The sequence below is a fragment of the Cervus canadensis genome, chromosome 22 (genome assembly GCF_019320065.1).
Source record: "Cervus canadensis isolate Bull #8, Minnesota chromosome 22, ASM1932006v1, whole genome shotgun sequence".
NCBI classification, from domain to species: Eukaryota; Metazoa; Chordata; class Mammalia; order Artiodactyla; family Cervidae; genus Cervus; species Cervus canadensis.
In genome coordinates this window covers 44708526-44734757 of record NC_057407.1, presented here as the reverse complement: position 1 = coordinate 44734757, position 26232 = coordinate 44708526, and the positions used below count along the sequence as shown (strand labels likewise).

The 26232-nt window shown below is 47.8% G+C and overlaps 1 protein-coding gene across 12 annotated transcripts in view; it reads left to right on the top strand.

Annotated features, from left to right (window-relative positions):
• The window catches only part of TRAK1 (trafficking kinesin protein 1), a 99012-nt gene extending 80183 nt beyond the window's left edge, over positions 1–18829 (top strand). For 5 of the 12 annotated variants that reach the window (XM_043441785.1, XM_043441778.1, XM_043441779.1 and 2 more), the window contains 4 exons: positions 312–628; positions 6154–6504; positions 13830–13932; positions 15977–18829. In XM_043441785.1, coding sequence (XP_043297720.1) covers positions 312–628; positions 6154–6504; positions 13830–13932; positions 15977–16775 — 1570 coding nt within the window. In that variant the 3' untranslated portion in view covers positions 16776–18829. Of the gene's footprint in view, positions 1–311; positions 629–6153; positions 6674–13829; positions 13933–14726; positions 14818–15976 lie in introns of those variants that run through there. The other 7 variants (XM_043441780.1, XM_043441784.1, XM_043441782.1 and 4 more) reach the window with 5 other exon arrangements.
• Positions 18830–26232: the final 7403 nt, after the last annotated feature.

The following is a 26232-nucleotide window of genomic DNA, read 5'->3' as shown; positions in this document are numbered from 1 at the left end:
TGCAGCCTGAAGGTTTCTTCCCGAGGTGTCACAAGGGAGATGTTTGTAGGGGCTGGATTTATTATGTAGTGTTTGCAAGTTTTCCTTGCACCTTAGTGCCCCCTCCTCACCTCCCTGAGGAAGAAAAACCCAGCAGAGGGAATTGTTCTTCTGGACAGGCATTCGTTTCCCCATTTTTGCCTACATTTAGCCGCTTGCCTTGGTTCCCTTAGAAGTTCCAGCTGCCACCCGGAAACTAGTAGTAAGGACAGTGCTGTCCAGCGCCCCCTGCTGGCTGCTCCGCGCTCACCCGCCGTTTCCCCTCCTTCTAGAAACGAGGAGCGGAGTAAGAAGCCTGGCACGCCGGGCACCCCGGGCTCCCACGACCTGGAGACGGCGCTGCGGCGGCTGTCCCTCCGCCGGGAGAACTACCTCTCGGAGAGGAGATTCTTCGAGGAGGAGCAGGAGCGGAAGCTCAGGGAGCTGGCGGAGAAGGGCGAGCTGCTCAGCGGCTCCCTGACGCCCACCGAGAGCATCATGTCCCTGGGCACGCACTCGCGCTTCTCCGAGTTCACCGGCTTCTCCGGCATGTCGTTCAGCAGCCGCTCCTACCTGCCCGAGAAGCTTCAGATCGTCAAGCCGCTGGAAGGTGATCACAAGGGGCCTCGGCCCCTCTCTGCCCTCCTCAGCGACTCCCTGTGGTCCCTGATCCACCACCGGAAAGCGGGCAACCTCTGTAACGCCTACTCCTTTTTCTTCCGCGATAGCCACCCCCGCTGCTGGTTTGAGTTCCTCTGAGTGCCCCGGCCTCCACCTCTCCCGGTGTAGGTTTGGAAATGCACACACAGGCAGCCCAGACTAACCTCCATCAACTAAGCCAAAGAAAAGAAAATGTGTTTGGCGCTGGTTTCCTAATTCTCTTGCATTCAGAATCTTTGAAATACAAATGTTTAGGGAAGGCAGAGGCACTCGTGACATCCTCAGGAGTTAATTAGGTCATGTCAGGGGGCTCTGAGGAGTGTAGAGAATTGATGCTTTGACTTTTCAGAAAATTTGGTGTCAGGGAGGGGGTGCAAAGCTAATGCTGTTTTAAATTGTTTATTCAGTAACCATGAGAAAGCAGTTTCCTGTTTGTTGACTCACATGTTCTGCTTTGATCTTCAAATAAAAAGGGTGTGTGGCTCTCTTCAGATGCAGTGTGTTCTGAGCAAGGCTTCTAGACCTCCACAGTTTGGGGGCCGGGAAGGGGGTGGCTGTGGAGGAAAGCGAGCTCTGTACCTCCTTAAGCCAACCTTTTCCAGGGGCCATTCAGGTTTTAGTATCAGGAACACCCTAGATGATTAAACTCATGGAAACACTTTTCTTTCTTTCTTTCTTTCTGCTTTCAGCATTATAAAGTATGTTCCCTTTACTTATCACTGCCCTACTAAGAACCATCAGGTGTTTGTAACATTCATTTTTTTCCCCTCCTTTAGTTTGAAAACCCATAAGAGTTTGAGAAGATATTTTAACTCTATATTATTTATCTAATGCAAAGCCAAATCAGAATTTCTGTAAAGGCAGTATTTCTCAACTTCTTTAAGAACCCATTTTAGACATTAATTCCTAATCTATCCCCTCAGAAAATTTAATGTGATAGATATACTGTTTATGTATTATATGTGTATCTGTGCCTAAAAAGAGTACAGGTATTCACCCCAAAAGAACCAGTTTTCAGCCCTGGAGTGGGGACTGGAGTATCACCTCTGTTAGGATGCATGCTGTAAGATGAGATTGTACTTGTTAAAGATCCAAGAAATGCTGGGTCTCATGTTCTGAAAAGGAAGGAAGAGGGTGGGCAAACATTCTTTTTCATGATTACTTCTAAATTGTATAATGTAGGTCCTTCTTAGATTTCAGAAGAGGGATAGCTCATCCTTTTTTTAATTTATTCAGTTGTAAGCTTGGTGATTGTTTTCTGATTCACTATTATGTCTGTTTTTCTTTCAATAAAATTTTTCATTTCTGCAATTTTACTTTTTGCCTTTCTTTTCTTTTTTCTCCTTTGTCTCTCAAAGGTCATTGGAATTTATCATCTTTATCTTGTCTGCTTTCTACATTTTACTTTGTGTTTCATTGATCATCTAAGGATATGTATTTGACTCGTTTTCCAAGCATATTTTAGAAGAGTTTTTTTAAGAAATTATTTTGACCAAGTCATCTCTTTCTTTTTTAATCTTGTGACATAGATAGCAGTATTTCTGTGATAAATTAATAGAATAAGAGGAAATCCCATTAGATTTGCAAGATAAATTTCATCTATAGAACTCTGTTCACCAGGAACCTGTATCACTACCATAAAAAGTCATATCTTATCAATATGGGCTGTAAGGTACTCTCATGATAGTGTCTATCCCTCTGGCTCCATTTTATAGTCCTCTGACTTCTTAACTGTTTAAAATACAATCGACTTTTTTTCTCCCTCTGCAGTTACCTTTTTGTGTTACTGTGTTTCATTTGATATGGTAGAGTGCTAACATAGAAGCATGCCTGATGCTGGGTTCATTATAGCTCGAACTGTGGTGCTGGCTAAGTTACTTCACCTTTTTGAGCTCTGTTTCCCTTATTGTGAAATAGGGCTCACATCGGCCACACAGGATTGTGGCAAGGAATAAACATGATGTGTTTTGCATTATGCTCAGCATCTACTAGGTACTTATTAACTTGTGGGCTCCTTGAACTTGTCCCTGTTCTGGTAACTCAGGTAAGAAGGCTAGCCTCACCAGTGTTGAGACCTGGACCAGCATTGCGCTGGTGCCATGTTCTTACATCCTTTTTCACTGGACCGCCAAGAAGCTGTAGGATTCCCGTGTTCTCCAGTGACCCAGGTAAATGTACCTGGGCTGAGGCCCCTGGAGAATGTTGGCTGGGATCACAGCAGATAGCCAGTCTGTGTCTTCCATCTGTCTTCCTTACCTATTTAATTAATCTTGCTGTCTGCTCATTGGTGTCAGCCAAAACAGATGGGCTAGCTGTTTTGTCTCTTCACCTTACCTTACACGTTTTAAGTAGGTGAAGAACAAACAAAACATTCAAACTAGAAAGAGATATATCTGCATTAAAAAGATGAGTTGGACAGTATTTTTTCCCTCTGTTTTGCTCTTCCTTTCTAATTATAACCAGATAGTATTTCCAGATAAACAAGTTAATATGTAATTAGGGAAAAGCACACACTTCCAAGCTGTCCATTATCCAGCAAGCTTAGTTCTAACTTTTAAGCCTCAGGTGCCCTGCTGACATAAGTGGATTGAGTCGTCTTCTCCTTTGGTGACATGAAAACCTTTTATTTAAAACAGTGGGGTGTGGAAAGAAAGCAAACAGAAGGAAAAGGGTAGTAACTGTAATTATGTTTTTGCCCTATCCACACCCTGCTCCCTAGACCTTCATCTTGGTGCCGACTGGGAACACATTTCCTCTCTTTGCCTGCCAGACCCCAGCGTCATTCATGTGGGCGGGAGAAGGTGATGGTAACGGGAGGTGGGGTAAAACGCCAAGTATTATGCATCTTTCAGCATAATCTTTCCATTGTAGTCTCACTAGATTCCCTTGCTCTGCATTTTCAGGGAATGCAAATAACTCGCTGTACTTTGTAGGCTATTGAACTCCAAATAGCAACTCTCTGTAGCCTCCTTTGTGTCTTGGACTCATGCATGGGGTGGGGAAAATGGGGCATCCTGTTGAACAGATGGAAGATGGAGGCCCACGGGACTCTTTTCTGGGCCTAGACCTCTAGCCCCACTGAGTTCTTTCCTGGTGCATTGTAAATGTCTAGAACCCCCTTCAGAATGATGGGGAGATCTGGCACTTCCTTGACACAGTTCTTCACTTTCCAGTGTGTTTGCTTTGCCTTTAGACCCCTTCCAAAGGTAGAGGTGATGTGGCCACATTGCACCTGGGGATTTCTCATCTTCCTTCTGAGCCCTGGTTGTGCTGCTACAAGCTGGGTATCAAAATTCCTTGTTTAAAATTTCTCCCCAGTACAATTTTGTTACCAGGAATGTGGATGTGTGAATAGTGAACACAAACTGTGGGCCCATTTTGGATTACTCTGCATGGAGGTCCCCAGAAGTGGCAGGAGAAACCCCAGTGGCCGGAAACCCCATTGCATCTCCTGGCAGGCCCTGGACACCCATGAGGAAGTTTCACTGCCCACTGTGTATTCCTCCAGATTCTCATTGAGCCCAGATTCCTGGCTGGAATGCTGATGGCCTTGCTTGTTTTCAGACCTATGGTTTGGGGAGGGAAGTGGGGTGAGTTTATGGAAAGAACTAGGCCTTTAGCACTGAACACTGACTATGCTACAATTAACTCAGTGACTTTGGAAGTTAGGTAACTTCAGTGAACTTCTGTCTGTGAAAGTGTGGGTCATAATACTTAACCATGATGGGTGGTTTTGAGGAATGAGTCGAGGTGATACATATAAAACAAGCTGCCCTGCTGAGATGTCTCTGTACAGGGTAGCTTTTTAAAAAATAGTGCCATGGAACCTAGGACTTAGGATCCCATGGACCAGGTTTGTTTCATTATATGCATCTTTGGTCTTTTTTCTTTTCTTTTTGCATTTAGAATATTTTCTATTTTTATTCAATAGATTCCAGTTAAGTAGGTTGCTATTGTACTTGTGACACTTAATGCCGGGATAAACTCCAAAGTGTGTATGACTTTTTTCTGTTTTAAGTGGATTTGAAATTGCCCATTTACAAAACCCTTTCAAGACTCCTTGGCTGAGACTGTCGATGAGAAATTATTTTGCAGCAGTGTTTTGGAGGCAGTGCACTCAGCTGGGCACAGCAGAAGGTTGGGGAGCTCAGTTACATTCCTGGACCACTTCCTGGCCCCACTGCCTGCCTGCCTTTCGCTTCTCTTTTATCTTGACTCATGAGCTGCTGGCTCCTGGCCTCCCTAGTTCCCCTTTCTGACCTTCCCCAGGGCAGCCTGGAGGGATCGCTGCCTTCCTCACAGAGGATGCCCTCAGGAAGCCAGCAGTGACAGTCTGAGAGGTTATTTGTGCAGGAAGGCTCTTGCATTTTCATGCTTGAGAACCACTTTCAAAGTCTCTCTGTTGAGTTTGGCATGTTTTCAGTGTGGCCAACTTCTTCATCTGTGGAATGGGGATAGAATGCCCAGCCTCATGGGCTGGGCACCCCCAATACCAGAGCCGTGTGAGAGGTAATAATGTCCTAAGGGGGAAAGAGTTGCTCTAGCAGATGGGTTGGGCAGAATCCTGGCACAGAGCAACATGCTAAAGGATCTGATATGTTGTTATTTAGTACATATACGTCTTAACCCAGGCTTCCTAACAAGGCTTAGTCTTGGACTTCCTCTCTCTGTGAGTACCTGGTGTACCCTCAAGGTCCTCAGGACACACTCTGGTGTTATTACAGACCTTACACCATGTCATCTGAGTCCTGGGGTCTGGTGTCATTGAGGAGATTGGCTCCTCTGCTTCAGACCTCTGGGTGGACTTGCATGTTCTTAAATCACATCTCTTTAAGCCAATTCCCACTCCCCAAACCTGCAGCCTGTCAAGGTTGCTGGCAGCATACAGAAAACTTAGGTAAAGGGGGTGACGGCTGTGCCCACCACTTATCCATGTGCTATGTTCATTTCTTTTGTCTTTTCTCTTGATGTGGGTGCCTAGAATTGGTTTGACATCATCTTATTCTGCTGTCTTCCCTGTTCCCAGCATTGTATACTTGGCATAGAAACCACCCATATCCACCCCTGCCCCTCACCCCTCTTTCTGAGCTTGTTGTGCTTATTTTTTCCTCTTCTGTTTCTAAAGTGGTTCTGTGTTGGATTTGGGGGTTGACATCAGTTGCTTAAAATAAAGAGTTTGTCACCCAACATCCTTGACACATAGTATGATGTTAATTTTACTTTGTTAAAAAAATGGATTTTTGCCCTGAGATTGGTGCTCCTTCTGGGCATGGAAGGGGGTTAGGGCCTGACACGCAGCAGGAGGGGGGCAAGGCAACTCCGTGGGTGTCCCTCCCAGAGTCCACCTACGACGCCCAGGGCCCCCTGGGCTCGCAGTCCGCGCTAGAGGGTGGTGAAGAGCCATCAGCTTAGACTCCCGTCCTAACCCTCTCTTCTCCCTGTCACCCCCTCCTCCCCACCCTTTCTCCTCGCAAGGTTCTGCCACCCTTCACCACTGGCAGCAGTTGGCCCAGCCTCACCTCGGGGGCATTCTGGACCCCCGGCCTGGTGTGGTCACCAAGGGCTTCAGGACACTGGATGTTGACCTGGACGAAGTGTACTGCCTTAACGACTTTGAAGAAGACGACACAGGTGACCACATTTCCCTCCCGGGCCTAGCTACCTCCACGCCAGTTCAGCACCCAGAGACCTCAGGTGAGAGGTCCCGAGCACGTGTGACTGTCTCAGGCAGCAGAAGTTACCCAAGCCGGCCTCAGGCTTTCCCCGAGGAGATGCAGGAGCCGCCAGCGGCCGAGGAGGAGGAGGAGGAGGAGGAGGAGGGGTCTGGTGAGGGCACCGCCATCAGTCCTGTGAACCTGGCACCTCCACCGGAGGCAGAGTTCCAGGCCATTCTCACTTCCATTCCGAGCACCATCCGTAGTGGCTCTCTGTCTGTAGCTTCTGCTCGTCTGTGTGGGTGATGATGAAAGCATTACCATCGTGGGGTTCCGTTTTTTAATAGAGTCTGATGCCTCCTTTTGTAACAAATGGGTGCGGCTCCTTGCCCATCTTGGAGGTGCATGGCCCAGCAGGCTCTTGAAGGGGAGCAGGAAAGGCTGCTAAAAAGAAGTGGATTATTGCCCCATCATTCCCGCCCCCCAATCCCGAGCATCAGCTCCCCATTTCTGTTCTGGGTTGCTTCCCCTGTCTAAGGGGCAGCTTTTCGAGTCCTCTGATGACCTCCAAACTGAGCTGAGCTGGGCAATTTTAGGGGCAATTTTGAGTGCTGGAATGTTCAGAAGGTTAATGAAAGACTCTGTTACCTGCATAATACAGTAAAATTGGAAGAAGCCCAGAAAGTGTTCAGGATTTCAGACAGCACTTCAGAGATCAGCCTGTTCATTACCTAACTGTGGTGAAGATATGTGTGTTTTCATTCCAGCTTATACATGTGTTCAAAGTGGATTTTTTAAAAGTGCTTTAGCAATTCTCCTTAATCCAGCAAACCCTAAGAGAATGTCCGTAAGCTTTTTTAGAGAGAGAACTCTAGATGAATCTGGAAAAGAGCCCTGCCTGATCTCTGTGTTCTTCCCGGCCACTTCTCCCACCGCCCCCCCCAATATTAAAGTTATGACCATGAGTTTGCAGAATTATACATCCTAGAGGTCACTGGGATGCAAGGCTTTGTGTTCGGGGCCCTGGGATCACAGGATCACATGGGTTACTATTTACCCAGACTTCCTGGACCTCCTCATTGCTTGGGCTGAGGGAGAGAGACCCAGATAAAGAAGAATTAACCCAATGTCATCTTCCTAATGACATTTCCAAGTCACCAGGTTTGAGAAGAGCACATTCATCTTTGTGACTGACAATTTTCATTCATGGAAGGTACAACACTCCGCATATAGTACAGAGCAGTTGAGAGCTGAGGTTCATGGTGGTGTCTCCCATCCCCTGGGTAAGTTCACACACCTGTGGCCAAGGGACTCTTTTTTAAATTTTTTTTCCTTTGACATAAACTTTAGGTATCATCAAGTAAAAAAGATTGTTTAACACCTAGGTTTATTTTTATTTTTTAGCCATTAAGTTACCAAATTCAGCTTGCAAGGGAATGAAACTGCTTATTATTTAGGATCTTCTCACAAAGAGGAAACCAGCTTAGGTATTGTTACCTCCTTTTGTCATCAGCATCAGTGCCCTTCTGGAAGGCGGACAGTGGTGCAAGAGACACTGTGTCTGCTGATTTTGTGACTGAAGCAGCAAGCATTGTATTAAGTGTGGTGACCCCTCCCTGCAGCCTGACAGGTGAAATAGAAGTGAATGCTGTAAGTTTAAAGAAGCACCATTAGGTTCATCTTTGAAAAATTGTAGAGAAGGGATAAAGCTTATAGTGTCAGCTAAGAATATCCCTCTGAGGACAGCAGGGGCAAGGGGACCAGGTATGAGGAGCTAAGTCCTGACCACTTTCCTAACCACAGACAGAGGCATATCTTGCTTCTTCTCTCCTTCCTCAAACCTGGAACAAATCCATCCTAACAACTCTTGAGAAGAGCACACAAACCTCCAGTGGAAACTGTAGAGGGGTCACATTGGAAGTGTGTGGCGCAAAAAGAATTAGATTGCTAAAGGGAATTTAGAGAAGGTCTGATCATCTAGACAAGGGTTCTTCTGAGATTGTTTTCTGAGTAAGATGTGTCAAAAGTTCTGTGCCAGAGGGAAAGGCATGGCCAATGATTTGGCTTTTTTTCCTCTGGGGAATGATGGGACCATTCTGATCTTGGAACGTAAGAAGCACGTCACTTGATGCGAATCATCCCAGGGGCCCTGAGTGACATTAAGCACATAATCGTGGAGTCATGGGCAGACAGATAAGCTTCCACCGGGAGGCCTGGGGCATCCTCTGTCTTGGGATTTGTACTCAGGCTGGCCTGCTCTCTGCCTTGGTCTCCCCTTTCCTGTTGCCAAACAGCATAATTCCAGGAGCTGCCATCTGCCTGGGAAGACTTAGTAGGGAGAACCTTTGAAGACAGAAGGTGATTAACCTTTCTTTTCTAACAACTGGTATTATGGGAGGAAATTGGGAAAACTTGTATATTAGGCAGTTTTGTCTAGAGCCTGCTCTCTCATGGAGAAAACATTTTGAGTACTGAAAAATATTTATTAATATATTTTAATGTATTATTGTATCATTATTTGATTTTTATAATTCCATGTCTTTAAAAAGGATGAATCCTTGTTATATTTGTAAATAATTTAGATGATTAAAATGGATTATGATAAACAATTTTTAGATGATTAGTTTTACTTTATTTCAGTAATGTATTTTGTTTTAATTCATAGAGAAAGTGTACTTTTATCAGAAATAATCTTGTGCTGTCAGTGTTTCGAATTTTAGGTATTTACGTGTAGTGAAGAGCCTGCATGTGGTAAAGGTTAAAGATTAGAGTTTAAAATCACACAGTTAGGTCAGCAGATGGTTGGTGGTTTGGATGGACAGTCCAGTTGAATTACCTGAATGCCTTGATTCTTAAAGGGAAGACAGAGGCAGGATTAAAGCAACATAGAAGAAAGTAAAGGTCAGCTTATTTAATACTCATACACATGGAGACCATTTCCAGTAGGAGAAATGTCCTAAAACAGACTCCTACACGTCCTGGCAGCCTGCCTGGCAATGGTTCTGCCGTAGAGCTGTGTTATCTTTGGGGCTGAGGTCCTAAAGTAAGCGTTGAAAGCAAAAATCTCATTTGGTCAAAAATACCCTTGGAAATCCCTGAAGGTGCAGCTCTTCGGCCCCTCAGAAGCAAAAGCCAAGAACTAGCTTCCTTTGTAGGTTTCTTATTTGTGACATAGGTACAGGCTCTGCTTAGGCAAGTTACTTGAAGGGAAGGGAACAGCTAAAAAAAGCAGACGATTAAGGAACTGAGTATCACTCCAGCCTCCTCTGGGGCAGGGGCTGGTATGAACAAAGCCTCCAGTGGGCATTCTCTCACACTTAGTCCCACTGGGGAAGCAGGAGCCAAAGGGGCTTGTGAGGGAATGTTGGCCGTGGAGACCTGAAGAATCTGGAAGGAAAAGTGTGGTACATTCAATTCACAGACCATTGTGTCTGGGAATGTTCCTTCTTGTCTCTACCTAGAGAGCTGAGAAGTTCCCACTGTGGCCAGATGTTTCAACCTTGCTCTGGTGTGCAGCAGTTATAGGAATTTGGTCATGATGGACAGAGCCAGGATCTGCTCGCACCCCTGTATTAGGAGATGTTAAGGAAGTTCTGGGCTCTTGCATCAAAGTGTATACTACACCACAGCAAAACAGGCCGACGCAGCCTGAAGTGGAAAAATGAATGAAGAATTGCTCTACTGACTTGTCTCAAACAGCATGGAGTCAACCCTACTTAAAACTTCCAGAACAAGCCTGCTCTCTAGAAGTGCTTTCTCTAGGAACCTCATCTCTGAAAACCATAGGGGGGTGCTCCAGTGCTGGGAGGGGCCCACGTGGACTGTTGAGTGGGTATTTGCACTCAGCCTTTTCTAAAGTGAAGGGCCCTTGAGGGAGCACGTCGGTGGGAACTGAGTTTCAGGTTTGTTGTCCAGTTGTACCACCTAATGATGCCCTGGAGAAGTGCACCCTTGAACTGGCTCCAGGAGCACCAGCTGGATGATGAACTTGGGGCAACTTAGCCAGGCCAGCTCCCCACACATGTCGGTGGTTGCAGACAAGAAGGACAGACAAGAAGGCAAGAGGGCACGGGATCCAGCTCTGTTGGCATGTTAAGACTCCAAAGAGATTTTTATATTTGCACTTTTGACTTTTTAACAGCATTCCAAAAAGTCACTTTATCTCCTGAAGATACCCCAGAAGCCACTTGAAAGAATTTCCGGTTCTGTCTGCCACACCATGAGATTATTCCTCTGTTCAGTCACTCTTTAGATGAAACAGAGAGTAGACAACGTGGTGCCGTGGGTCAACTAAACTTTTCATTTTTTTAAGTTTTGCAGGAACCAAAAGTTGTACAGAAGCCAGAATAAGATCTTGTGATGTGGTTTTCAGTCTCTGTGCTAGAAACCTTCCTGGAACCGATGGGCTGAATGTCTGCATTGGGGACTCATGGGTCTTTCAAACTGTAGATGGGGGCTGTGTAGAAGAAATGCTTAAGAAGCAGAGAAAAAGAGTTACAGGCCCATGTTAAGCCTGGTACTAAGGGTTTTCAAATGTCATCTTGTAACACTGTGTAGTTTAAAATCACTTTTATCTTATTTTTTAAAAAGAAAAACCGATTCTGCTCTATCTGAAACTGCCCTTGTTTCCCTACTCCTCAGAGAAAAACACCTGTTAAAACTGCATTAGTCCCAAACAGCATTTATGTTAATGACAAAGCACAGGGCAAACAAAGGTTTATGGAGTTTTTCCCACATGGACTCATCACAGAACTTATTTTACCCCAGAAAAATTCATGCAGAGACAATCTTGAATAATCAAGGATTAACTAAGTGTAAAAGTTCCCTTTGAAAGATTAGTATTTTGTGCCAGTTTCAGAACCTGGAGGAGGAAGAACAAATAAAAATAATTAAGGATTAGGGGCTTGTGGGAGGAGAGAGGAAGAAATGCAAGTTCATTCCTAAATAAAATACTTGATGAAAGTATTTGTCAGTGTTTGTACTTCTAGCTCACAACACTGCGGTCCTCCAATCAGACTGAGAAAAAGAAGGAGGATTTAAGTAGGAAGTCAGAGCATTAAATCCAGGAAAGCCCGTCCTTGGAGCCTCTTGTGAACAGCACAAGACGAACTCACAGCACCGAAGGCAGGGCTTTGGGGTGCAGTAGGGCCTGGGCCCTCTCCCTGAGCCCCTGCTCCCTGCCCTGAAGACTCTTAGCGCCTCCTGCTTTGGGAATTTGCTCTCTCCTGTACACAGAACTGTAGGAATCAGCCCCTAACGGCTCTGTGGCAACTCACTCTGTCTGTGTTGTATCCCAAGGAAGGGAGATGCTGCAGCGGCCCGGCGGGCAGTGGTGACTCAGAGAGCTGGCGGGTCCAGGCGTCCCAGTGGTATTGCAGAGGGGCTGAACCTCTGGCTTTGGCACTTTTGATCCTTGTTGATTTACCTCGGTCTTCTCAAGCTGTCCATCGCTTCTGGGGAATGATGACCTCTGAATTTTAGCAGCCTTTTCCTATTCCCAAAACCCATTTGCATAAGATGGGTTTTGCTTCTGCTGATGCAACGGTGTCTAAAATGTCCATCTCACACTAGCTGTTGCGATTGAAGATCCAATACGTAATGGGGTGGAGGAGGAGGTGAACGTGTGTGACCTTTTGATTTGATATTCTGGCCATGTGTTTAAATGGAGTATGCTTCTAAGTTTAAATCCAGCCTTGCTTTTGTTTGGTTTTTTTAAAAAATGTTCTCTCTCTTATAACCGTTCTGTCCTAATTCTACTTACTGCATTTTTCTTTCTTTCCTCCCAAATAACCCATCATGTCTGTTATTTGGGATGCTTTTCTCAGGTTTTCTGTTGCTTTTGTTTCTAGACTTTATTGCAATCAGAGAATCGTGATTGGTTGGTTGCCTTTTCTTCATAGCTTCTTCCCTTTTTATTTTGCTCACAGTCATTTCTCAGCTATCTGAGTTCCTAAACCACTACTTTTTTGATTGAGCAACAAAGATGCATAAAGGCTATTTTTACATGTGTTTCCCACACCCCTCCTGCTTTGCCTGGAGCTCCTTGAGGCTGAGAGTTTGCTCTTGTGGCTGTGATGCTGGCTGCCATGGCAGGGGCTACCGGAGCCTTCCTTGCCACCCAGAGATGACTTGGACCACAGTCATCAGGGCAAACCAGTCTTGCAAAGCTCCTGAGTCACTGCCACCATTTTTGTGCTTTGGCTTTGTCCTGCCTGCCTTCAATTTGCGTGTCTCCAATATTTTTTTTATTTCATCTAGTTTCTTGTTTTTCCTTTTTCTTTTTTAAAGACACAGTCACCTGTGTGTGGATCTGTAGGTTTGGGGCACTGATCTCTTCTGGTTTGTTTTCCTTTTTGTCAAATCCAAGAGAAAACTTGCCATAAAGAGCTAGAAGATTCTAGTTCCAGACTTTCGAATCTTCAGCGTGCTCATGGCCTCCAATATCCTAATCGTTTTTCTCCCAGGAGGTCTCTGGGGGCTGAGAGGCTGCAGGGGTGGAGTTGGTGGGGAGGAGGGAATGATCCTAGACCTCACCACGCATGCTGTTGGGAGCAACATCTTTTTTTTTCCTTTTATTTTTATTTTTTTCCTTTTACATTTGAGTTGTGAATGAGGATGACCTCTACAATCATGATGTCTCCTGTAGACTCTATTCCTACTTCTCACCTGTGGTTTTCTGATGCATGGTCCTAAAGCTTCTGTGATTTACTTTGCTCCAGATCCTAGTCTTCAGCTGCCTTAACAACTCTTTGGAGCTTTCAAAGGAAATAAGTTGAGGACAACTTACTCATTTTCATCAGAAACCAGACATCCTAGAAATGGCAAGAAAGCAGCTCAGGGGGACTGGTGCTGCTTACCGTGCTGTGTGCCAGCCCAGCCCTGGCAGAGAGCCTGGGCCCTGGGACTCTTGCCAGCAATGTTGTTGCTGAGGCAGCTGAGGCTCCATCTCCTTCCCTGCCGACCACAGATAGGCAGTAGTGGAGCCAGCTTCCTCAAGCCCCTTTTTGTATAAACTGAAAAGGGAGCCCATGAGCCTTGCGCTGTTTCTAGGTGTAAGTGCCTCTCCCTGCCCTGCACCTCTCCCCTCCCCTTGGCAGAGCTTGGCACCTATCTGCCAGTGAAAAGAAAAGTAAAGCAACAAAAGAAGGAAGCCGGTTCAGATCTCTGAGGAGGGAACCCAAATTTACCCCCAAGGGCCCTTTGGCCCTTCAAACTGGATCCACTACTGGCCAAAGAACGCTGATGGGAAACCCTGTCTGGATTGGGTTGGAAGCTGGAATTCGATGCTCTGCATGCCAGTGCTCAAAAGTGTGGTTGTTTTTGAGGGACCACCTTCGACCCAGAACATTCGCGTTTCACCTTCCTCGCCCAGATCCAGTTTACAAGGTAGCTCATCGCTTCTTGCATCTGTTGAGGGCCATGCGGGACTCTGACTTTTCTCGTGGGTTTACTTGGATGCAAGGACTATATCTTGTTCCTCCCCTCCCCCCAATTTAGCCCACCACCCTGGGAAGTGCATGTCACAGACCAACTCCACCTTCACCTTCACCACCTGTCGCATCCTGCATCCTTCAGACGAGCTCACGCGGGTCACACCAAGGTAAGGGACCCAGCCTCGGGGTGGGCAGGGTGGGGTGAGGTGGGAGCACTCCCTGCGAGACTTAATGTCAAGGAAAGCTGAAGTAGAAAGAGGGTTGTTCAAAACCAACTCCAGCCAGTGGAAGCATCTCTCACCTGTTCAAGTCCCATCTTTTTTTTTCGAATCAAGACCCCTATTGATTCAGATCCAACACAGAATAGAGAGACCTGGACCCACTTTAAGTTGCCTTCTTATTGGCCATGAAAGATTCTTAGGCCCTGCCTCAACCAGCTGAAGTTCAGGGCACTACCGCAGGCTCTAAGACCAAGTCTGTTGGCTTTTTGCCCCAGAATTTGCCAGTAGAACATGTTCTTTCACAGAATGGAGTTACTGAACCCTGTGGTAGCCCTTATGCCTCTGGAAATAGCCCCAGGAACCATGCGTGCATCGCAGCCACACTGTAACAACCGAAATGATAAAACTTGAACAGAACCCCACGCTTGGTGTGGTCCATTTCCCTCGGGTGCCTCCAAGAAGTGATAGAAGTTGGCACCATCTGATGAGAGGACTCGTGTGGCCTTGGTGGGGTCGGGGGAAGGGTCTGTTTGACTAGATTTCAGACCTCCCAGAGCTTCTGGTGAAAGGGAAAATGGTCTCCCCCAACTTGGTGGTGTGACCCCCCTTCAGCCATTTTCTCTGTGGTGCGAGGTGTCAGGGTGAGTGGAAAGTATCTCACAGGAGGGAGGTGAGCTGGGCCAGCTCGGAGGGAGCAGCCACCCCAAGGAGCACCTTCAACTATGAATGATTCTCCGCAGGTCATGTGAGGAGGACGACGAAGCAACCCCAGGCCCTGTTGAGCTGAGAGCAGATGTAGGGCAGAGAGTGAGCCCACAGGCAAGGCAGGGGGTGAGCACACCGCCAGCAGGGCCCGCCTGGCAGGGCCCTGTGAAGGAGCTGTGTGTGCACGTGTGGCCGCCACTAACCCGCAACGTGGGCGTGGATGTGTCTCTGTGGTTGTGCCTGGCTAATTCGGCCTTGACAGCAGATACCCCTAACCTGTCTAAACACCCCAGTCAAGCCAAGTGCCAACACTAATACAGGTCTAACCAAGGTTCTTACCGGAAGGGGATTTCTAAGTTTTAGCTTGTCTCCATCTCCCTTCCTGCCTCTGGAGAACCTGGCTTCCCCATCCCCCAGCTCTATGTTTGAAGAGATTGTGTTGAAAACCAGTGGATAAAGCTTCCCCTGGGGAGAGGCTGGTGCCCTGGCACTCCTCTGATGGTAGCTGTAAGACTCAACACTGCACCCCTGCCTTCTTCTTGTGGTCTCATCAGGGATAAAAAAACCTGAGAAGTAAGTAGCACGAGAAAGCTTTTTGCCTGAGTTTGAAAGAATGGCAGCCTGAAACAAAAGTGGAAAAGCTCTCTAGAAGTGGTTCTGTGACCAAGTACAGATTTTTTTTCGCCCTGGATTGCTTATAGATCAGTTTTGTAGAAATCCACCTGTGCCTTTTGAAGACTACCATTTTAAGCTTCAGGATCTGCTGTGGTTTCTAATCCTGTGTTCCTCTGAGTGCTCCCCACCCACCAGCATCCCCACTCCTGAGTTTGTGTGAGTGCAGGAATTTGAGGAAATTGGTAGAGACAGAGCGCCTGTCTGCTGCAGGGCTTCCTCTCTTATCTTTGGGGTCACTCAGACTTGGGTTCAAATCCAAGGATCTTCCACTGAGTAGCTGAGTGTGATGTTGAGTAAGTCACCTAATCTGAGCCTAATTTCCTCACTTGTAAAGGCAACAACTGTACTCACCCTCTAGGTCTGAGAGAAGGGAATCACGTGCAGCTTCCTGTTAATGTAAACCAGCCCCCCAAGTTTCAGAGACTCCATGGCCTCTACAGATGAGAGGGAGGATCAGACATGAAAAGAGGCATCCAGGGAGCCTGGGTTGGAGGAGTCCCCTCAGTATGTCCCAGGCCTGCCCTGCACCCCTGCAGGAGGCTGGCCCGGACCCTTTCCTTGGTTCTCCTGGGCATTTTCTGATCAATGACCTGTTGTGTTTTCTTATCAGCCTTAACTCGGCCCCGACTCCGGCTTGTGGCAGTGCCAGCCACTTGAAATCCACACCAGTGGCCACGCCGTGCACTCCCCGGAGGCTGAGCCTGGCCGAATCCTTCACTAACGTCCGTGAGTCCACGACCACCATGAGCACGTCCCTGGGGCTGGTGTGGCTGCTGAAGGAGCGGGGCATTTCTGCGGCTGTGTATGACCCCCAGAGCTGGGACAGGGCTGGTCGGGGCACCCTCCTGCACTCCTATACTCCCAGGATGGCCGTGATCCCCTCCACACCACCCAACTCACCTATGCAGACGCCCACATCTTCTCCACCTTCCTTTGAGTTCAAGTGCACAAGCCCTCCCTACGACAACTTCCTGGCTTCCAAGCCAGCCAGCTCCATCCTGAGGGAGGTGAGGGAGAAGAAGGCAGTTCGGAGCAGTGAAAGCCAGACCGACGTGTCTGTCTCCAACCTCAACCTCGTGGACAAAGTCAGGAGGTTTGGCGTGGCCAAAGTGGTGAACTCGGGGCGAGCCCACGTCCCCGCCTTGACTGAGGACCAGGGACCTCTTCTCTGTGGGCCCCCAGGCCCTGCGCAGGCCCTCGTCCCCAGAGGCCTGGTACCCGAAGGCCTGCCCCTCGGATGCCCCACCGTCACGAGTGCCATCGGTGGGCTCCAGCTCAACAGTGGCATCCGACGAAACCGCAGCTTCCCCACCATGGTGGGGTCCAGCATGCAGATGAAAGCCCCTGTGACCCTCACCTCGGGCATCTTGATGGGTGCTAAGCTCCCCAAACAAACTAGCTTACGGTGAGGCTGGGAAGAGGCCCTTCCCCTAGAGGAGAACAGGCTGGCTCCCGCCTCCCTCTCCTCCCCCTGCCCTGCGCACGCTCCCTCTGCCCTCCTCTGTCCATCCCCTCCTGAGCTAGACAAATCAACCTCGTGCCTAATGGGGGCAGAGTGGAGACTCTGTAAAATGTGTACGTAGGACTTGGAGACCTGTATCCACCCTGCCCTTCCTTCAGATCCTGCAGGAAGCGCCCCCGCACCGACATCACTCTCCTGAGGACCTAGCCTATGCTGGCGGGCGGGGGCAGGAGCAGCCGGGTGTCTTTCCTTCTTCTTTCCTTTGAGAAGCACTGAAACCCCCAAGTGTGTTCTTATCCCATGGATAGGAAACCAGTGAACTTGTGGCTGCCTGCCAGAGCCACACGTCCTGAGCTATCAGGTGGCACAGTGGTTCTGCCCCCCCAGCGTCACTGGGCATCTCACCTCTCCTGCCCCATAGGAGCGTAAGGGGCCTCCGTCCGCGGCCACGTGCAGTTGCCGTAGCTTTCATGATGGAAGAGTTGTTCTTTCTTTCTGGGGTCCCAGCTTTTTTAAGACCTTAACTGCTTGGCCCCAACGGACGGTTGCTTCTTTTTTTGACCTGTGACTTTTTCTTCTCATGCCTTCGATGCGAAGTCATCCTTCCATGTTTTGTAATCCACTGTCAGGCCAGATATCTGACCTGAAAGAGAATGTATTTACACTCCTGCTGCACCATTTGGCAGCCCCTGTGTGTTCGTGTGATTTACTTTTTCCATGTTTTTTTTTTTTTTTAATATATGCAGGGAAGTAATGGTACTAGATGGGAAGTCGCAGTAAAATGTTCTCTCTGTGGTTCTGTGACACCAAAATACAAGTTTCAGACACACCAAGCAGCTAGTGAGATAGCAGCTTATTTCTGGGACCCAGTGTCACAGCCAATTGATTAAGACCAGACCCAACGTGACTTTAACAATAGGACCTTAAGGAAAAGGGGTCGGGGGAAAGGTGGTGAATGAAACTTGTCAACAGTGGAAGAGTAGAAACAGGGCCAAAGGTAACACCAAACTGGTTCACAGAGAAACAAGGCTTTGGTGGTCCGCTGGTTCTGGTCTTTACTCTAGACCCGAGACCCTTGAGCGTATTCTCACATCTGTGGTCTTCTGTTGCAGCCATTCGATACCCTCACGTTTTGCCCTCTTGTTTCAGAAAAGAGTGGTCCCAGAAAAGCCCTTCATGTCCTTGTGCCACTTTTTATCTTTAGGAAAAGGTAGAGGTGTTGTGAGAACCATGAACAAACAGGGAGCCTGGTCCCATCGCTGTCATCCACTAAGTTTCAAACTTTTATTTATTATTTGTGTGTGCTGTATTTTAAACAAACATTCTCTGTCCTATCCAGCTTGGTCACAGTGTGTCTGTGGCTTTCCAGTCCAAGCAGATCATTTATTTATTCTGATCTGGGGACTGCACATCACGGTGCTCTGTGGCCATTTGTTCTAGATGTTTATGGAAGGATAACATCATATGCAAGTAAAATCATCATTTTGCACCCCCCATTCCCCTTTTCTTCCACCCCCTTGGCAAAAGATGTATCCTTCAATTGAGTGAGTGTGAACTTTTGTCCACAGAAGATACTTTGAGAAAGTTCCCAGGAGCAAGCTTCAGTCCCATGATTTCAGACTATTTATTCTCTGAACACGAGGGTGTTGGTTAATTATGTTCTCAACCCTCCTCTCTGTGGTATGTGTGCACTCACTGCACGGAACTTATGCCTTTTTATTTGAATGTATTTTAAAGCAGTAGGTAGAATAAAAAAGGAATATGAAAACCATGGATGGAATGGACCATTTTATGTATTCAGAGAGAGGAGCCACCCATCACCACAAAGGAAATACCCGTGTAAAATTCAGCAATTCAGAGGTTGCAGTATTTAGTATAGTTAATAAATGATCAACATTGTGCAACCACTACCAAAAAGTGTGTTGTAATGCATCCAAAATCAACAATAAAATTTTATTTGCTGATGAGTACCAATAAAATAAGTTCAAATGATGGAAACCACACTGCTACTGATTTGTATTTTGTTCTTTTCATTGAGGAGTTGATCTCTGAAAGACATGAGGGATTCAGCTCTTGGGGGAACTTAAACGAAAGACATATATTTCTGTTGTATCCCACCTTTCTTTTAAGGTAATGCTCTCCCTTAGATAAACTTCCAGTCAGAGCTGGAGGTGCTCTCTCTTTTCAGGGCTGTATACTACTCTTCCATATGCACATGCCCATGTGTGAATACACACACAGCCCTGTGAACCTTTAAGTTAATTCTAAACTTTCACTGTCACAACACTGAGATGAGAAAAATATCACATATATGCAATTTTCCACATACATGAACTTACCTATAGGACAGATTCCCAAATAGATGTTGTCGTATTGCCTTCCATTGGACTTGGTTGAGATTTAAAAGCCAGTGACACTGGAGGATCACTAGACAGAGAAGAAAATGGCAAAACTTACTGCCGCTTTAATGTGTGGAAGCAGTGACGTAACACAAGCAAACATAGTGTTGGCGGTTTCAGTGGCATGGATTTCAATGAAGTGCTACCATTTAGTAGTGGTGTGACCTTGGGTAAGTCACGTCTCTTTGGGTCCTCCATTTTTTTAACCTGTAAATGGGAAATCCCTTAGGTTACTGAGCTGAGGAAATATATTTTGAACATCCATGATGGACCAGGCACTGTTGAAGGTAGTGGGGACACGGTGATAAGTGGTCGATTTCTCTCATGGAGTATACATACAATCTTTTAACAGGGAAGAGATAACCAAATATGGCATAATAAGGGCTGTACAGAGAATTGAAATAGGCTGATCTGAAGGACTAGGTGGCTGCTTTGGGCAGTTGGGTAAGGCCTGTCCGAGGTGGCATTTGAATCAACCATGTGAGCTCTGGCACAGGAGCATCAGTGCAAAGAGAGCAGCTGCTACAAAGGCTCAAAGGTAGGAACGCACTTGGTGTGTTTGAGGATCGAGAGCAGGTCTGTGTGTCTGTGTGCCAGTAAATAAGGGGCAAGTGGTTATGGCAGAGAAACCAGTGTTCATCAAATTGTCTGTGTGATGCCAATGTTTCCCAGCCACTTTGCAGTGGTCAGGGCACAGGATTATTTCTGGCCAGTGGGCTGTGAGCAGAGAAAAGGCCATTCATGATTTTTCCTCTCTTGCTGTAAATTCAAGCATTTGAAATGGTAGTGTCACAAGTTGGTGAAGCCATCATCATCCTGGGTCTCCAAGGAACCATGAGACCTGCCGTCCCACATTTGATGTACGCTCTGAAGGAGAAACCAACTTTCGTTGTTAAGCCAGTGAGGTTTTAGGGTGCTTCATCAGAATCCCTGGAGCTAGGGCCCAGGTATGTTTCACTAAGTCCTCCAGGTGACCCTGGGGCTCACTAAGCTCTACTGTGCCAGATAAGGCAGAGTTTGATTGGGTGTCCTGCCATGGGAGGGGCCTCTGTCTCAGAGGCTCAGGGAGGCCAGGCAGCTGTAGCTATAGCCACCACGCTTGAAGAGGAGAGAGAGCAAGTGAGTTAATCTACCAAATGGTGCAGGAAGCCTCTGAGACAAGGTAACCCTGCATCTGGGTTTCCAGGATGAATAGGATTTGCCAAGTGGGGAAGGCATTCCAAACAGAGGGTAAAGGTATGGAGGAGGGATGGGAAAAGGAACCTAGAATGCATACTTCTAAGTAGAAAGATGAATAGAAGGACAATAGAGTTAGAGAAACCACTATTTTGCAAAACTAACTCATTTAGACAACAGTGGATGTTAAAACCAATGGGTAAGACAGGATAAATAAAGTGGACATGTGCCTCCCACAAGCTAGAATGAAAGCTGGTCATAGAACCTAGATGCTTTATGAGGAGAATTTGGTGGAGGTAGAAAGTTATGAATTACCTTAACTGACTGGGAGGTTATAAGAGGGATTAAGTTAAAAAAAATTTTTTTTAATTAAATTTTTGCACATTTGGGCTCCTGGCTGGAAAACACTATATCCTGTGAGGATTTATTTTCTTTGGCCTGTAGAGGGCACTTGGAGACAGCAGAAGACCTGAAGGAACCTGCCTGATGGTCCAATCCTAAAATCAGATGAGTATGCGTTTCCCTGAAAAGTATCAATAATTCAAGGCAGGCAACTGTCCTAGGAGAAATATTGAGGAAAGTCATGAGGCCAGGTGAACTGAAGGGAGGCATTCATAAACCAGGGGATGGCATACACACAGGTTTAGGGTATTAGTGAAAAAATTGAGCACAGGATGGGGAGGAAACCACCCCAAATAGCTTCTTGCCACTCCCAGGAGACACAGAAAAGCATTTTTAAAAAACAGTTTACAAAAAACTATTCTCTATTAAGGTATTTCCATCTTTTGAAATGAACCCACCCCCTTTTAATATATCTTTCTTTTAAAATACTTTTTTATTCTTTGTTATTGAATCCAGGGTTGGGGTAAGTACTTGTTCAGTGGTACTTAGGATCTCACCACACGAAATCCCAAGGTTCAGGCTGATCAAACTCTGAAGTTCCAAAGAACTGAAAACCAGAGAGGGAAAGCAGGGCCTTCAGCCTGAGCCAGCAACATGGAGGCTCAGCAATGCCTTGAGCAGATGTGAAAGATCCCAGGAAAGAAAGCAAGATGGATACCTGAGGAAGCCTCAGTCTGAGAGGACACGGTGCCCTACCTTAAGGAGCCTGAATTTGAGATGAGACACAGCCCCACCTCAGGGAGACCTGCTCTGAGGGGAAAGGCAGCCCTGACTTCAGGAGATCAAGTCTGATAGGAGGATGAACCTTCATCAGGGGCTTCCCGGGTGGCATGGTGGTAAAGAATCCACCTGCTAATGAAGGAGACGCAGGATTATTCTCTGGGTCGGGATGATCCTGTGGAGTAGATGATGATAACCAACACCAGTATTCTTGCCTGGAAAATTCCATGAACAGAGGAGCCTGGCTGGCTACAGTAGTCCATGGTGTCACAAAGAGTCGGACACAACTGAGCAACTGAAACCGCATGTAGGAACCCCAAAATGAGGAAACAGCCCTGCCCTTGAGGAACCTCAGTGAAGGGGAGCACAGTACTCCTTCGAGGAGACTGAAAATGGGGGGAGACACAACCCTGACGCGAAGAGCCTAAGTTTGAGGGGAGACACAGATCTGCCTCAAGGAGACCACTTTGAGGAAACCCAGCCTTGCCCCTGAGGACACACAGAGAGGGGGAGATACAGAGCTCCTTCAGGGAACCCAAATCTGAGGGGAGACCCAGCTCTGCAGCAAGGAGTGTGAACTGGGGGGAAATAGTCTTGCCTTCAGGAAGTCCCATTCTAAGAATGGAGCCCCATTCTAAGATGCAGTTCTTCCTCAGGGAGCCCCACTACGAGGAAATACAACCCTGCCCTTGAGAATCTACAGTGAGTGGGAGACAGCACTCCCTTGGGGACCCAGAATCTGAGGGGAAACAGTCCTGCTCTCTAAGAACCACAGTCTGAGGGGGAGACTCCATACTAAGCTCCATACTAAGGGGAAATGCAATCCTGATTTCAGGGAGCCCAAATCTGAGGGCAGACACAGTCCTGTGTCTGTAGTAGCAGGGAGCGCTACTATAAGAAAACACAGCCCTGATCTCAAAGAACCATAGTCTGAGGCAAGTCTGGCTCAGAGAGCCCCACTCTGAGGGAAAACACCACCAACTTCAGGGAAACCCAGTCTGTGGAGAGATACAGCCCTGTCTTTGAGGATCACAGTGAGGGGAAGATATAGATCTCCATCAGGGAACTCAAATCTGAGGGGAGACACAACCCTCTCTTCAAGCAACCCCGGACTGAGGGGAGACACAGCCTTGCCTACAGGGAGCCCCATTAAGAGGAGGGGATATAGCCCTTCCACAGCCAGAATCTGAGTGAAACAGCCCTACCCTCAGGGAGTCCACATCTGAGGGGAGACAACTCTTGTCCTTGAGAAGCCACGGTGAGGGGAAATCTAGCAATCCTTCAGGAAACTGTAAGGAAATACATGCCCTACCTCAGGGAACCCCACTGTTGTGAAATACAGTCCTGCTCTCAAAGGGCCATAGTCTGAGGGGGGAGATACAGCCCTTATTCAGGGAGCCCCACCCTGAAAAACACAGTCTTGGCCTCAAAGAAACCCAGTCTGAGAGGGAGACACAGAGCCTAATACTGAGATTAGAAAGAGTTCTGCCTCAGGGAGCCCACTCTGAGGAAACACAGCCCTGCCCTTAAGGATCCATAGTGAGGGGGAGACCCAACCCTCCCTCAGTGAATAGGAATCTGAGGTGAGATATCACCCTGTCTTCAAGGAGCTGCGGTTCGAGTGTAGACACAGCTCTGCCTTCAGGGACCCTTAGTCTGAGGGGAGACACAACCCTGCCTGAGTGAACTTGAATCTAAGGGGAGATACAGACTTACCTCCAGGGACCCCCATTCTGAAGGGACATACAGCCCTTTCTCAGAGAGCCCCAAGCTGAGAGGAGAGACAGCTTTACCTCAGGGAGCTTCGCTATGAGGAAAACTCAGCCCTGCTCTCCAAAAGCCACAGCCTGAGTGAGATACAGCTCTGTCTTAGGGAACCCCAGTCTGAAGGAAAATACAGCCCTGACTTCAGGGAGCACAAGCCTCAAGAGATGGAGACCCTGCCCTTGAGAATCCACAATGAAGGGGAGACACAGAGCTCCTTTAGAGAACATGACTCTGAGAAGGGAGCATTTCTGTCTTCAGGGAGCCCCAGTCTGAAGGGAGACACCTCCCTACCCAGGGATCCTCACTATGGGAAAACACAGCCCTGCTCTTGAAGAACTATAGCCTGAGAGGAAGATATGGCCCTCCCTCAGGGTGCCCCACTCTAAGGGGAAACACAGCACTGATTTCAAGGAGCTCCAATCTGTGGAGAGATACAGCTCTGCCCTTAAGGATCACAGTAAGGGGGAGATACTGAGCTCCATCAGGGAACACAAACATGAGGGGAGACACAACTTTGTCTTCAAGGAGCCCCAGAATGAGGGGAGACACAGCCTTGCTTTCAGGGAGCCCCATTAAGAGGGAGGATATGGCCCTTCCACAATTGGAATGTAAGCGAAACAGCCCTACCCTCAAGGAGTCCTCATCTGAGGGGAGAGAATTCTATCCTTGAGAAGCCACAGTGAGGGGAGATATAGTGATCCTTCAGGAACCTGGAAGGGGAGACACTGAAGGGGATACATGCCCTATGTCAGGGAACCCCACTGACTATCTAGCAGAGAAGATAGTCCTGCTCTCTAAGAGACCCAGTCTGGGAGAGAGACATAGACATGCCACACAGAGCCCGATACTGAGATCAGAAACTGCCCTGCCTCAGGGAGCCCACTCTGAGCCCTGAGCTTGAGGAGCCACAGTGAGGGGGAGACATAGCATTCCCTTAGGGACGTGGAATCTGAGGGGAAGCACAGCCCTGCCTCAGGGAGGATGAATCTGAGGGAAACACAGCCTTGACTTCAGGGAGCCCCAGTCTGAGGGGAGAAATAGACCTGCCTGAGGGAACTCGAATCTGAGGGGAGATACATCCTGTCTTCAGGGAGCCCCATTCTGAACGGAGTTAAAGTCTTTCCTCAGAGAGCCCAAATCTGAGAGAAACACAGCTCTTTCTTCAGGGAGTTCCAAGCGCTGAGAGGTGAGACTGCTTTACTTCAGGAGTTTCACTGTGAGGAAATATCCACCCTGCTCTCCAAGAGACAGAGTCTGAGTGAGATACAGCCCTGCTTCAGGGAATTCACTCTGAGGAACTCAACCCTACCCTTGAGAAGCTACAATGAAGGAAGATATAATGATCCTTCAGGAAACTGGAAGGGGAGACACTGCCATACCTCAGGGAGCCCAACTGTCGTGAAAGATAGTCCTGCTTTCAAAGAGACCCAATTTGGGAGGGAGACACAGACCTGCTACACAGCTCGATCCTGAGATCAGAAACAGCTCTGCCTCAGGGAGCCCACTCTGATCAAACACAGCCCTGAGCTTGAGGAGTGAGAGGAGTGAGTGCACCTTCAGGGAAACCAAATCTGAGGCGAGACACAGTGCTGCCTTCCGGGGACACGCAGTCTGAGGGGAGACACAGCCCTGCATGAGGGAACTCGAATCTGAGGGGAGATACAGTCTTGCCCTTAGAAAGCCCCATTCTGAAGGGAAAGCCCCCTTCCTCAGAGAGCCCAAATCTGAGGGAAACACGGCTCTTCCTTCAGGGAGCCCCAAGCTGAGAGGAGAGACTGCTTTACCTCAGGGAGCTTCACTGTGAGGTAAACTCAGCCCTGCTTTCCAAGAGTCACAGACTAGTGGGATATATTACCTCAGGGAGCTTCACTGTGAGGTAAACTGAGCCCTGCTTTCCAAGAATCACAGACTAGTGGGATATATTACCTCAGGGAGCTTCACTGTGAGGTAAACTGAGCCCTGCTTTCCAAGAGTCACAGACTAGTGGAGTATATAGCTCTGCCTCAGGGAGGGCAAATCTGAGGGTTAAAACAGCCTTGCCTTCAGGGTGCCCCATTTTGAGTGGAGATATAGCTCTTCCTCAGAGAGCCCAGAATTGAGGGAAACACACACCTACCCTCAGGGAACCCCAAGCTGAGGAAACACAGCCCTGCTCTCAAAGAGCCACAGTCTGAGGGGGAGATACAGCCCTGCTTCCAAAATCCTAAGTCTGAGGGGAGCAGAGCAGCTCTTCTTCAAGAAGCCCCAGTCTGAGGGAAGATGCAATAGTGCCTCAGGGAGCTTCAGTCTGAGGAAACACAGCTCTGCCCTTGAGGAGACGCGGAGAGGGGGAGATACAGTGTTCCCCCACAGGGGTCACTTGCTGCTTTCATTCTTTCACTGCCTTCACAGAGGTTCAACCGTTAGTGCGGGAACTAAGATCCTGCCAGTTGCAAGGCACTTGGCCAAAAGAAAATACCCCCAAGACATCTTCCAGCCCACTGTGATAACAGAAAGATCCCTGCCTCAGGAAACCACTCTCAGCCACACAGCACTTGGACTTCCCTGGTGGCCCAGTGGTTAAGAATCCTCCTGCCAACGCAGGGGACACGGGAAGGTCTCACGTGCCAGTGTGCCAGAAGTATGGAGCGCCCCGGCCCAGGTCCCGCCCGCTAGAGCTGCCGCTCCGCGATGAGAAGCCGTGTGCTGCTCCTCAAGGGAGAGTAGCAGGCCAGCTCTCTGCAGCTAAAGAAAGCCTGAGCCCAGCAATAAAGACTTAACACAGCCAAAATAATAATAATAAATAAATTGGTTAATTAAAACAAGAACACAGAACAGTCTGAGGGAGAGACATAACCCTGTTTCAGAGTGCCTCACTATGAGGAAAAACAGCCCTGCTCTTGAAGAGCCAGTCTGAGGAGATACAGCCCTGCCTCAGAAACTCCAAGTCTGAGGGGAGCA